Source organism: Xiphophorus couchianus, chromosome 11, assembly GCF_001444195.1.
Source record: "Xiphophorus couchianus chromosome 11, X_couchianus-1.0, whole genome shotgun sequence".
NCBI classification, from domain to species: domain Eukaryota; kingdom Metazoa; phylum Chordata; class Actinopteri; order Cyprinodontiformes; family Poeciliidae; genus Xiphophorus; species Xiphophorus couchianus.
The window spans coordinates 16,560,922-16,575,440 of NC_040238.1; the positions used below are offsets into that span (position 1 = coordinate 16,560,922).

Consider the following 14,519-nt stretch of genomic DNA (forward strand, 5'->3'; position numbering starts at 1 on the left):
GATTACACTTTAAAAAAAAACAACTACGTACTAATGAAAGTAATCATATGATTACTTAAAATGATCAGTTTCTCTGATTTTACTCTTTATAGGTATACGTTTGAGTAAAATGAACATTGTTCTTTTATTCTATTAACTTCTGACAACATGTCTCCTAAATTCCAAGCAAGCATTTAGTATTTATCTGCAGAAAATGAGGAATTTTCTCCAGAAAAGATAAAAAGTTACAGTGCTTTCAGACCCCAAATAACGCAAAGAAATCAAGTTCATATTCATTTAGAAACAACAATACTAATGTTTTATAGAATAACCAGGAGTTTTTCAATGTTGTTCAGTGCAGCGGTCTCTTATTTTTTTCCAGAGCTGTATGTATATATATGCATACATTTTTTGGTTGGCATGCCAGAGCCTTACTGGCAGTTTTCAGTCTTGGCTATGTTTAAAATGTGTTAGGATATTGTATTTTTAGACCAATAAAACTAATATTCGCAGACACCTTTGTACACACAGTTTGTCTGTTTGAGTTTACATAGGTATATGTACTACAATCATGTCTCACTTACGCTTAAATAAAAATGTATCTTTTCAGTTGATGGTTTTAGAAGAAGAAAGTTTGTCAGTTTTATGCTTCTCTTTTTGAATCATACCATGCAGTGGCAGTCAATTTGAAATATCACACAGAAAACAAGTATAAGAGATTGCTTGCAAGTATGGAGGAACAAAGAGCAACAGAAAAACAAAAAAAAACAAAACAAGCTTGACGTGTTGCTTAAAGAGTGTATGAATTTGGGCAAGAAAAATAAAGTCAAGTCAGTCTGGTAGAAAGATGAAAAGAAACAGTTTCTACCGAGCAAGTATTACGAATAAAAATGAATGGAAAATGTTTGCTCCTCTGATACCTTCATTGAGTTAAAAAAATAATATGTTTCAGTTTAGTCTTTATAAAGAAATCCATCCATATTCACTGTCAGTTGTTGATTGGATGGATGTTGCTAACTCTGCAGACCTGTCAGTCATTCATCTCTTGGGGAGCCATTCTTAGAGCCTGAGTTGGTGAAAGTGGCTCAACAGAATAGTTGATTGGCAGAATGTAGAGGTAGAATAGACAGTAAGGAGGGATGCTGGGAAAGTGGAGCAGCTCAGCAGTGTGGGGGTAACGGCCAGAGCATAAATGGCCTCTTTAGAAGGCACAAACACATGGTCATTGTAAGAAATGCACAACACATGCAGCAAGTATTTACTTTAATTATTGAAAGTTGCAAAAATAAAACTTAGATATTTTAAAATAAAATTATTTTTCTGTTTCAGCTTGATGATTTTGAAAACGTGGTAAAACGTTGTAAGATCATTGGTCTAAATATTTTCTATTTTGAACTGGATATGACATACTTCAGTCTAAATTCTTTGAAAAGCTGTGAAATAGCTCTTTATAGCAGATGCCAAATTCAGCATTACTAGTCAACTATGGTAATCTCACTGTACTTTCAAATAATTTGTCATTGTGTCACTGTTTCTAGCTTTCTGCTGAGAACCCAAATCAATTACACAAACTTTTTAAGTGGTGAAAGCTTTCTTGGTGTTTATGTAGCCACGTTTTGGCAACCCAACAGTTTTTATTGCTCACCCTTCAACCACGTGGTGCGTATTGCCGTTCAAGCTGAATATTGCCAGTGCGCTGCAGCTGTACTAATGACAAACCTAACGTTACATGAAAACTAACAATTTACTTTCTCAGCTGTGGGGGAGGAGCTGTGGAGGGACAGTTGTAGTGCAGCAGAGAGCAAAGGCGAGGGATCTGTAGGGTGCACTTATTCATATTTTCAGATTAAATCCAATTTAATTCCAATTCAAAACTCCCTGCTGCATCTTTACATCACTTTACAACCTCTTGGCTGCATACGTCTCCATGTCAAGTTCAAGTAACTTACAGAATGTGACATTTTGAATTGCATTTATTTTCCTGTGCTTGATACATGTACAGTGCTTAATCTTTTGAGTTGCTGGACCTTTTGTTGTTTTGTCCTGATATAACTATATATAAATAAAGCATGATTAAATAATTACACATTTCTTTTCTGAATACATCTGTTTTTCCCTCATACTTATCATTCTGTCACAGTAACTTCAGCAACACTTTGCTAAATTGAAAAATATTAAGGATGTACTGTATGCATAATATGCTGATATCTAAGCACAGTTTTATATGCCTCATGTTGAAATAATTCAAAATTCCTTTTAATGCTTTTGCTGGCCTAAAATGTATTGAAACCGATGGCAATAGTATCAAATAGATCTGGGTCTGTTTAAGAAGTTCTGAACTTAAATTTTCCACAAAGAAAAAAAAACCTAAACTAAATAAATTATTGTGAAGTAAATAAACTTGAAGAAATTTTGATATGGAAACAAAAATCAATAATCTCTAGGAAACAAATGTCTGACCCCAATTCACATAGAAGGGACTTCAGGATAACCCAGTCAAACTCATTTAACTTTTTTAATAACACATGTATCTATTCTGATGTATTTTTAGAGAGTCACATGAAGCAGAAAGTTGAAATAATTAATTGATAAACAAACAAAACTTGACATTATGCAAATGATTGGAGGAAGCTTTTTGATTGCATCGCTAATGAACACAAAAATGTGGATCAGCAGTTTTTGTATAGAGTTAGAAGAAGGTGTTGCGAGGATTGCTCTGCCAAGGAGTTGATTAGATAAACAGGTGTAATAGGTGATAGTTTGCTGAAAGACAAACATTTGAGTTTTTGACCCTGTTGGGCTTGACGGAGTTGTGCAGAAGTAGAAAGTTGAGAAGAGGTATTAAACAGTTTGATATTAACTTGAGATTGATTCCGTGGGATGCACAAATAGAGGTGGTAAATAGCTGTTTGTGGAGTCAAAAAGCGCTATTCATTTTTCCTTTCATGTGTATTTTTGTTGAAGGGTATGCAGCCAAACAAAAGTGACCCAACGCAACATTGATATTTGAACCCACATGGCCTCAAAATGCTTGTGTGCAAAGAATATCTTCGTGTAATGGTTACCGTTGACCTTATTGTCAGTTCCTCACAGCAGTAAGTGTTCATGTTGATGCAGATACATAAACCAAAGCTCAGTAAGACTTTTTTTTTTCTTTTTCCATCTGCTTGAGCTTTATGCTACCACAATCTTTATAAGAACACCGTTATGCTTGGATATCCTCAAAGTGCAGAAAGGATGTAAACAAGACAAATAATAATTAGCTGTAAACTTTAACTTTTGCTCGGGTGACATTCTCCCATTGATTTCTCTTCATAGGTGCCAAAGAGGTGAATGCAAGTGGGAAGACTTTTACGGTGCGGAGTTCTCTGCAGCTACACGTGGACAGAAATGATGACGGCGTGGCCTACACCTGCAGAGTAGACCATGTTGCACTCGCACAGGCTCCCCAGCAGGCCACCGAAGTACTGGAGGTCCACTGTGAGTATATGTCCAAAACGCATGCTATCAAGCGCAAACAAAAGAGGATTATCTGGACATAAGTAAAAGTGAAAATAGCAATAGAGGATAGCACAACATTCTGCACTAAATGTAGATAAATGTAGATAAAAACATTTTAAATTAATAATGATTTTTTCCCCCTAAATGTAGCTGTTTTGAACATCAGCAACATGTTCAGTAATGGCGATTGTACATCCTTGTTGGTGTGAAGGATGTAATGACACACAAATCGTCAAAAGGCATAGTAAACTTTGCATTTGGAGTTCATTGCATGAAAAACTTGGTTCTAAATGAGGTGCCATTTCTTATAAAAAATATTAGAATTGTTGCTCTCTTAGAATTAGAGATATAAATCTGTCTTAATAGGAGGATCATTTGTCCACTAATCCTTATCCTAATGCTAGCTGTAGGGTAATTATAAGAGAGAATAGTTTTACAAATATTAATGTGTTCCATTACCACTTACCATTAGTTGAAACGCTTCCTGTCTATCCTAGATGCTCCTCGTGTGGAAATCATTAAATCAACTACTGTCCCTCAGGAGGGCCAATACTTAAAGCTGGAGTGTTTCTCCAGAGGAAACCCATCGTAAGTGTTTTCTGGTCTCCATTGTTTTAGTTTTCTATGTTTTATTATATTCTTCATTCTTGAAGTGAGTTTGACCTTTTTCAAAAAAAAAAAAAATCTCAAATAACAGACCGGATCCTGTGATGTGGACGAAGGACGGTGGTGATCTTCCTGACCTTGACAGGATAATTGTCGAGGGGAGGGAGCTCACCTTTACTTCACTCAACAAGACAGACAACGGGACCTACCGCTGTGAAGCCAGCAACCATCTTGGGACCAGCAGTGCTGAATATGTACTCTACGTGTATGGTGAGTTCAAGGGAAAGGCTGATGTGTGAGTGATTGTGTTTTATGCAATGACAGACAAAAATAAAGGTACAGAGTTATCTTTATCAGGTAAACCTACTCAAAAACAAATAGGTTAAATACTACAACCTACAAAATGACTCCTTGGATTCCATTTATACTCCACACAAATAGTGGAAAAAGAGTTGCATAAACAGGATTATAATACCTCCTGATCTGCATAGTGTATAACTGCAAAAAGTGATTAGGGTTGCCATCCTTCACAAGGAAAATATAGGCCTCAGGTGCCACAAACGCCACCAGTGCTTTTCCTTAAATAAACCTTTGTCCCAGATCCTCCACACAGTCTCTCTCTCTCCCACACACACACACACACACACACACACACACACACACACGCCCGCACGCATACCTAAAGGGAAATGTGTGAGGGAGGCAGAATTTAGTGCTGCGTTGTCAAGAATATCATGATAAGTAATTCCTAGTAACGCCAGAGGAGGTGGAGGATAAAGCGACTCAGTGTCAGGAAAAACAGATAGTTCTTTCTCCCTTCTGTTCCTGCTCTGCCATTTGTCTCCTGGTATTAAATAATAAAAAATACAAAAGAGTACAAGCAGAGCAGTGACAACTGAGCTTTGGAGCCATTTGACAGCTTGCAATGATTGGCAAAAAGAAATGTCTATTAGCAGATCGATAACAGATTACATGAATGTTGGTATATTGATCCAAGGGTGTTACATTTGCTTTATCTCAAAGATTTATCTGAATAAAAAACAAGAAAAACATAATATATGTTAAGTTATGCTTGTCTAACTTGACATATATTATGTCAACTTCACAAGCTTTCAGCATGTGAAAGGAAGAGCAAAAGGTAGGACTGAGAAGACTGAGTGAATAAGGATAAAAGCAGGTCACTGGTCAGGGCTGATCAAATCACATTTTCCCACGTAAAGGACATTATCAGAATGACTAAAGTTAGCACATTTTCTAAAAAAGCTCACCGAAAAGTTTAACAAACAGAAAAAGAAAATGAGCAGCAGCTTAAAAAGAACATTTTACAAGACCTAAATGAATCAACTCATTGAACAAATAACAAAAGTACTAAAGTTAGGGAGACACCAGACAATTCTTCAGCTAATTTTACCTGCAATTTCCAAGCTGAAACAGTCTGCACATATTTTAATAGTGCAGACCAGTCGCTGACCCAACTGCAAATGGATGTGGCCAAATTTTGACCATAAGGCTGAAAATGCTTTTGATTTTTTTAGCTTATAGCAATTTATATTGTAAACTGCAAACATCTTTCCGGTGGTTAAGTTTTAAATAATCGATAAAACATGATTATTTGTTACGATAGAATCCAAACGTATAGTATTGTATTTCAAGCTAAAATTATAATTTTGTCACATTAAAATTTGTCCAACAACTCACTAGCAATCTTGCATTTATAACAGACCATTGCATATCATTCGTTTTCATGCACACCTTTCATGTCATCCAGGTGCAGACTACCTGGGTGACGCCACTCCCACTTCAGTATACCTCACTCCTCTACCTGCCGGGGCTCCCCCTTCTTCCCTTCGTCCTCTATCTTGCTTTTATGAAACTGTAATAGAGTGCCACGCCTTTCTGCAGACAGCCTCATCAGTAAACAACAATGTTGCAGTTTCCATCCAGGACGTTTTAGTAAAGTCATTGGCCCATTGAACAGCATGTCCGTGTCATGCAGCTTGAAAATCCAGCTTGTCATGGTCAATGCTACTGAAGAAAAAGCTAAATCACATCATACAAGTAGTTGGCAATGTTTCTAGCTATAATTTTAATCTACTATTAATGTAGCAAATTAATTGCAAATATGGAAATTAGCATTTTTCTTCTAAGTGCTATGTGATATTTTTTTTACAGATCATTTCAAATGCAGTAACGTTAATTACAAGTCTATTGCTGCCATAATTAGCTAAATGGTCTATTTATGCATTTAGAGCCACAAATTAGGATCAAGCCTGGCTAATTAGGCATACCATCTAATATTTTTCACCTTTTTCATATTTAAATCCTTCATGATAAAGCAATATGTAGTGTGGCTTTTACAAAAAGATTTCAGATACATGTAAGAGAAATACATTTGAATGAAACTTATCTCATTAACAAAAATGAACAAATAGATGCAAATTAGATATGAATATTATCAGTAGTTTTACTATTTTTCAAGACTTCACATTACCCATTCATTCTTCCACAAACCCTTTTATTCATTTTTTGACTAATAGAATAAATGCTGCATCTCCTAATTAATGGGCTTTTCACACACCATGGTTATGTGTCTGTGCCTAACAATTCCTTTAAATGCCAGCTGAAGCTAAAAGCTAGAACAACCAATGCACATAATGATGCAGATGATATTAAACTGACAAATTCTGCTGCACAAAAAAGGCTATTGGGTACAGCAGGGTCAAAGAAGCCTATTCAGATTCATTACTTCTTCGCCTGAAATGGCACCAAGCCTGTTTCTACCCTTCATTAGTGATTAGCACACCTTTTAGCCTTTTACAACTGCCTCCATAATTCTTGAAAAATACCTTTTTAATGGTCCTGCTCCAAGGGGGAGACGTTTTCTCTCCTACCCATTTCCTGCAGACATGCAGTTAGCTGCTCTGTGAGTCACGATCAAATGTCACCAAGACACAGAGGACGGTTTGCCCTGAGAAAGACGACCACAGCCAATTAAAAGCCTCTGGTTCACCATAAAATGCAGAGTGACATAAACATTAAAGCCAAGGTGGTAGTGTAACCTCATTAACTTGGTCACACAATGTTTCAGTCCCTTTTTCTCTTTGGCCTGAGCGGCTGACAGCGAGAAACACTTCCTAGCATGAAATCTGAAACAGAGCGCGATAATGATGACCCGATCACCTCTTCTGAAAGCACCCTTGAAAATGTGTAATTGGCACAGATCTTTTGTCAAATTAATGTCTTCATTTGGTGGAATTTAACTTTCTGTCTCCAGAGACATAGACAGCATTAGCAGATTCAATTCAAGGTTATTTCTGTTCCATTGCTATTAAAAACAGAGACCCACATTTAAAGAAACTATTTAAAATTACTGCGAAGACAATTTGTAATGAACATGCACATGTTTTGTCTTTCTCACTTTAAATAAATGTAGATGTTAGGGTTACTTCTAACAGAGTAAACAAATAGAAGTAGAAAAGTAAAGATCATTGGTTTTGACGAAAATTAACCAGATTGTTCACTTGTGATGATTTGATGATCTAAGCAAAGTGACATCACTGCATCTTTTGCTTTAATAATGAGATTTTACACAAACATTTTTAATGTGCGGATGCCAAGTCAGCACCTATGCTCTTCAACAGGCTTGGAGACCCTATTGAGTTCTTGCAGATAAGGTTCTGACTAAAACTTTGCTCTTTTTCTTTTTATATTTCAAACTTTTGTGACTGTTCGAAAAATCTTTACATAGAATATTTGCACAAAAGTTTTGGTACGAATGGTTACACACATATCATCATAGAACAATAAATCCACATTAAGAGCAGAATTGCCAATGATATGCCCAAAATGGTACATAGTTCAGTGAAATAAACATTCACATAAACAGACTGGAAGTATCCTTGGCCAGTTGTAAAATAGCTATTTATGGAGCTCATTTGTGTTGTTTAGAAAGGAGACCAGAGATGGTTGTAACATGGGTCAGTGTAACACTTCATGTGATTCACTGTGTAAATTACACCACATATGAAGATATAGCACCTTGAAGCAGAGATAAAAGTTTTAATGGTAACGTTTCAGTTTTGATTCCATGGTCCCAAGAATCTGAGTTGTGGTAATTTTTTTCATAACCCTTAAAATACTAAAGTTTCCACCTTTTCTATATTGTATGTGCAGTGCCTTGCATAGGTATTTTACAACTTGAGCTTTACTTTTTTTCCTCAAAGAATAAATCAAGAATTTACTGGATTTCGCTGGATTTTCTACGATCTATGAACACAAAGTAGCACATAACTGCTTTCATTTGTTCACAATAATGGATAGCAAGAAAATAAAATTAATGTTCAAAAAAGGCAAACAAAATGTCTTGTCTGAATTCATATGCGTCCCTCATTTTTTTAGATTTGTATTTGACTAGTATTTATTCCTCACAATAATATGTGATGTTGTGTTGGTATATTATATGAAATTCAAATACATAGAGGAGTTCAGTTATGGTGTAATCAAATGCAAAAACATTCAAAAGGAGTCAATGCTTTTCCAGAGCCCTGTGTGGGACAATTAATTAACTTACACATTTTCAGTTGTTCACATATGCAAGAAAATTATTTAGTGGGTGAACAAACATTTCGAGTATCGCCACAGGGTATGTTACAAGTTGCACAACTTTGACTTACTCCCATTGAATGTTTGTTCTTTTTGTCCCTGAAATAACCAATAAAACATGCAATAGTAAACATGTGTGATTAGTTTGAGTCATATTTTAAATAGTCTAACTATTACGAGCTCTAAGTTAGACAAAGGGATGTCACTAATGCTGAACTATCCCCGTTCTCCCAAACATCACTTCTTTGTGTGAATTCATTTGTTGTTGCTGTATTATTTTTGTGTGTGTCTGTCTGTGCCCTTCACCAGACGCTCCCACCACCTTGCCTCCATCCACCACACCCCCCCTACATCCCATCCCTCCAGATCCTACTGTTCAGTTAAGCACCCACGCCTCAGACCCCACAGTCACTGGCAGCAGAGGTACAGTAACACCCCACATACCACCACTACCCCCTCAGCATGCTACTTTATATTTCACTTTTCTACTTTACACTTGCATCTTTTATTTTTTCTGTTCAAGTTGTTGCCAATATCCTTTGACATGTTTAATCTTCTAGAGTTTAAAATAAGTTGTGAGTTGTTGTTTTTTTTTTTTCCCCCAACGGTGATACAAGAACATAAAATCCACCAAGTCCATCGACTTTCCATTTGGTATTTCAAAACTCTGATGTGCTTCTGGACCCTGAAGCATCAAAACAACAACAATTTAAGTGAGATTGTGTGGAATACTATTGTTTCTTTCTGGGAAATCAAGAGGTTCTAAATCCTGCTTTACAGCAGATTCAGACAGTATCCATGACCTTTGTGGTCATTTGCGTACAGCTGGAACAGGGCAAATCTGAAAAAAGGAATTCCAGTAAAAGGGCAATCGTTATGTTGTAATCATAGTATTTGCCTTCACTGCTGCTTTCCCAGCCATCCTTCCAAAATCCTAACATCGTTGACAATATCTTTGATTGTCAATATTTCCTCAAAATCTGTTTAATTTCTCTATAAGTATAGCTTCTGCACCTGCATCATAACTTTAACTTTATAGTGGAAACAATATCTTTAGAACTTTAATCATTTTATCAGTACCATCAGTGGATGCCAACGACAAGAGTCTGTGTAGAAATCACAGAACAGTACCTTCCTGCACAGTAAGTGTAATCTTTTTTAATTTTAATCTTTCATGGCGTTATGTGTATGCCTCAGGAAGAACAATTAGCAGAAATCATATGCACAAAATTCAAAATTTACATAGTATTCAGTGATATCTGTGAGCTGATCACACCAAGCATAAGGAACCTTGTGTTGCAATTATTGTATAATGCTATTATAAACTCTATGACGCACTGTTTGCAATTTCTTCTGCTTCTCCAGCTCCTTCCCCCTCATTGCTAAATAAAGTGCCAGGGTTCCTTTTGATAATCTGTGAGGTACAGTTTGCATTTGAATTGCAGCCTAAATATCTCCCAGGTTTCTGTGGTTAACCCATTTGTGTCTTTTGGTTTCTGTTCTTGCTCTTGAGAAATGGAAAGACAGTTGTCTTTTCTATCAATATTTACGACACAAGATATCAGTGACATTTCCTTTTGTTTTTATGGTTGTATGTTGTCATATTCAAAATATGTTGAGTCTAGTGAAGCTAGACACACTTTGTAATATAATTGCACATTGACATACTTTCAAGGCTTAAAACCAATGAAAAAAGGCAGTTTAAAATTAAAATATTACATCAGACCAATAAAAATTTTTATTGCACATTCTGATTTGTTTAATGCGACTGAAGTCTTTTGCCATCCATTCGACATGGTTACTCTTTTTTTTAGAACTTAAAACCATTATTACTAAAATTTGTTTCATTTATTTAAACAATATAAAAAACTGTTCTAAATTTTAAAAAGCCAGAAGAGTTATTGTGGGTACCAAAGCAAAATTCTTACTGGAAGCCCTGTAATGCGTTCTCTATGAGAAGTTGGAAGACTTTGCTGGGAATTGGGAAGTTTTGGCATTGCTCTTTGTATTAAGCAAAAAACAGGAAAGGAATTGAAAACTGCTGTGAGAATGTCACTCTTTTAGCCAAATGTCGTAACCAAATGTTGACATGAACAGAAAGTTGCAACAGAGGTATAATTACAATAATCTAACTAATTTTATATTACTTGTGGTTTTTAAGGGTTTTTCAGATGAGTTTCATTGAAAATCTAAGCACACTTTTACACAAAGGATTTTTATCATGTATGTTTAGCTTTTTTTCTCAAGACATTTAATTGAATTTTCCTTTTTCTGTGTTCCTAAACGGATCTTTTTATAGCAGATGTTTTTTCCCCACTATTAAGATTAGTCTACCCTTACTTTTACTGTTCCAGATCCACAATCGCAGAATAATTTCACTCGTCCTTTCGGTAAATTACCATCTTGTAAGTCTCACAGGACACTTGAGTCCCCCTCCACATTTTCCCTACATTTTCTTTTGTTGCAGCTTTCCCTGTTGTCTCCTCTGCCTACCCTTCATCTCTCTGAAGATCTTGTTTGATAACTGGCTTCCAGCACAATGTTGGATGTTCATCACCGGTGTTCTTTGGTTTCTTCTCTGATGTCCGTTTAGGTAGTTCAGGGACACAAGGAATGTCGAGCTTTTCCGTTGTATCTTATGGGAATCTGCATATCGGAATTCTATACGGCATTCTCAGTCACAGGATACCACTCTATCTGTCTTCATGTGTCGACTTGATTTATTACCACTTATTTTCACAGCCTTGGGATGAAACCAAACATCTGAGGAGCGATACAAACCCCCATGATGTTTTGTCTTTTTAATAAAGTCAACCGCCTGTGCGGAGAAAATACACATTAAGTCTCAAACTCTGTTGGCTTTATGTAGATTATTAGCATATTCTGAGAAGCTCTTTTAGGAGTTCCATTTTCTTTTTAATGCTCTACTTATGCCAGTCTTGCTCTTTCAACAAAAAGTACAAGATGACCCAAATCAAAGGATGAAGCATCTATGCATCAGAAAATGTGAAGGACATCAATAGCTCCAAAACAAGTGTTCATTTTTTAATTTTTTTGCCTTAATCCAATACTCAAATGTTAAGAAAAAACATTTTCTAAAGTACAAAATTGTTGGAAAAATGTCTTCAGTATTTGTAGGTATTTTTCACATGTGCTCACCTGCATCTTTATAGTTTTACTGCAGGTTGTGATGTAAATATTAGGTGATTTGTGTTTTTATGCCAAATATTCACTGTTGCAACTAGTGAATATTTACATTTAGGAAAAAGGCATCTGTTAAGTCTCTTAGAAAGACATTTGTTTAAGTTTTGGGCTATGTAAATCAATGAAAGTGAACTTAATTAGAGAAAAAGAGAACTCAAAAGCTAAAAAACTGAAATTGTAATTCATTAATAGTAAAAATAAATAGGGCTCAAATGCAGGTTCATAGACAAATTTCTACGCAGATGAACTTTAATTATTAACTAGAACTCAGGAATATAATAAGACATGAACTGACAGTAAGACATAAGCCAAAGAGCAGACAGAACAATTTAGGTTATCTCACTTTTATTCACCCTTCTTTAACCTTTAGCATAGTTCTGCACCTCTGAGCTATAAGCCTAAACACTACGAAAAGTGAATTTTGAAATAATCAAGATGTATACCCTTAAGGGTAAAACAAACAATTTAAGATATAAACAGTCCAACTTAACTGATTCTATTAAGATCTTTAAAACTGAGTGTAATAAATGCACAGACTGGAAGTTAAACTAAAAGTAATCATATCAGTGTAACTTTTAAATGTATATGTTCCATTTAATGGAGACCACCTTCTTGTCAAACTACACGCATTTTAAACACTGAATTCATTATCCCCAATGGAAAATCTACATTTACAAAATCATACCCTATTGTACAAATTCTAATTGTTTTTGACCCTTAGAGTGGATCTAATGTAAACAGTTTGACAGATACACCTCTTTTCCTCTGAACTGTAAACTGCAAGGGCTGATACATAGCTGCAGTATGTGATTCATTTTATTAATGAGGTGCTGGCAGGTATGGCCAAGACTCACACTGCTTCAATAGCCTGGCCAGCCTTAATAGCTACAATAACTCTTGCTCTAAGTATCAGGTCCATGTAGTATAATCAGACCTTCCCTTCCATGAACACACACTTACGTACAGACACAGATACACATTCTCTTCCCTACCAGCAGTTCTCTAAAATTTACCAAATTCTTTCTTTGTGGTTTGTGAATTAGCTTCAACCTTAAAGCTCAAAGGTTGAATCATGCACAAGGGTTTCTCTTGTGCTTAAAATATTTACCATTCACTTCCCACGATCTGCGTTCGCGTGGCCAACCTTAGTCCCTGTAGCCTTTTATTGCTGTGGAAAAAGGACCAACTACTGAGAAGGCAGCTATTATTCATGCCCCAATGTCTGGGCCTGTGGAGAAAAAAAAATCTAAAATAATACCCATCTAAAACCTTGCAGAGTAAGTTTTCCTTTCTGAGCCCAGTAGTTGTTCCCCAAGAGGAGCTCAAGCTAAAAATATAGAAATGCAAACGTAGGCTGCCAGAGTTATCTATTCAGCAACATGCCTTTTACTAAGGGTAATCCAAAACACTAAACATTGGGAGGAGTTCCTCTTCGACTGAAGTTGAAATGAGTGAGTACACACTGAAGCTAGACTCAGGATAAACCCCAAGAGTTCAGTCAGGGTTTAATGGTTAAGATTAGCCCCTGAGCATTTTTCTTTTACAGGGGATTCCATCCTGAAACCTTTGTTTAAATGGTAGCACCTCAAAACAAGGCAGGCTTTAAGGTTATGACCTGCAAATCTTAGATGGTCTCAAAACACTGAGCAAAAAAAAAGAGCATAAACTGGGTCTAAAATAATTATAAAAGAATTTATTTATTTATTATTATTATTATTATTATTATACAAATTTAGGATTAAGCTGTATAAATTTTAGCATAAATCTACTCTTGTGGTATGAAAAAAATTTAATAGGTTTCCCTAGGAATATTTTTATAGCCTCACATTTACCTTAAAGCTTTTTAAGATTGAGAACAAACCTTTTGTGAAAACTCAATAAGGAAAGGGACAATTTTCATTCCTTGGAGGGATTTTCTAACAGCTTTATTCTATTGCTATTGATCCTGTTTTAAAATGGAGCACAAAGGTTAGATTGTGTGATGAGCAAAGGAAATATTTCCTTGAGGGCAAGCATCTGGGGCAGCTGGTTGGTGGTTGTGTTCAGTGGTGAAATGGTGAAATATTGAACAGTGCTGACCATTCATTGTTCCCTGTGCTCTGCACACCTTAGACATAAAAACCATGAACCACAGGAGAAATTAAAACATAATGCAAAGGTTCTTTCACTTATTGTTGCCCGGCTTATTGATGACGTGTCACTTTAGCTCGCTCTGGGGAAGAGTTACAGCAACACTTGTAGTAAAGTGTTGAACAGAAAAGGCAAAATCATTAGAACCTAAGGCTAGTTTTATGAATTACACACAACCTTTGGTTTAATTAAATTTTAGTTGCAAAGGACACATTTTGGAGGATTCATAAAGACACAACAGCTTATTTCATTTGCATGGACCTCTTTGTCATGCTTCACTTATGTTCTTCCCTCTGAGACTATTGAAAATAAAATATTTCTTCAAAACTAGCTGTAGGGTTCTTTTACGTGAACCACACAGCTGCTTCAGTTGCAGCATAGTGTTTGATAGAAATATCTGAAGAGCAGCAGCAATAAAGTCAGCCTGAAGTTATTGCAGCTCTGACCTGTTTCTCCTACCATCATATTATCCCCCCACCACCCCTACGGCACCCCTT

The 14,519-nt window shown here is 36.0% G+C and overlaps 1 protein-coding gene across 3 annotated transcripts in view; it reads left to right on the top strand.

Moving 5' to 3' along the window:
• cadm2a (cell adhesion molecule 2a) overlaps positions 1-14,519 on the top strand; it is a 230,777-nt gene that overhangs the window by 200,342 nt on the left and 15,916 nt on the right. For 2 of the 3 annotated variants that reach the window (XM_028031539.1, XM_028031540.1), the window contains 4 exons: positions 3,298-3,459; positions 3,978-4,068; positions 4,178-4,356; positions 8,998-9,111. In XM_028031539.1, the coding sequence (XP_027887340.1) occupies positions 3,298-3,459; positions 3,978-4,068; positions 4,178-4,356; positions 8,998-9,111 (546 nt within the window). The remainder of the gene's footprint in view (positions 1-3,297; positions 3,460-3,977; positions 4,069-4,177; positions 4,357-8,997; positions 9,112-14,519) is intronic. The other variant, XM_028031541.1, reaches the window with a different exon arrangement.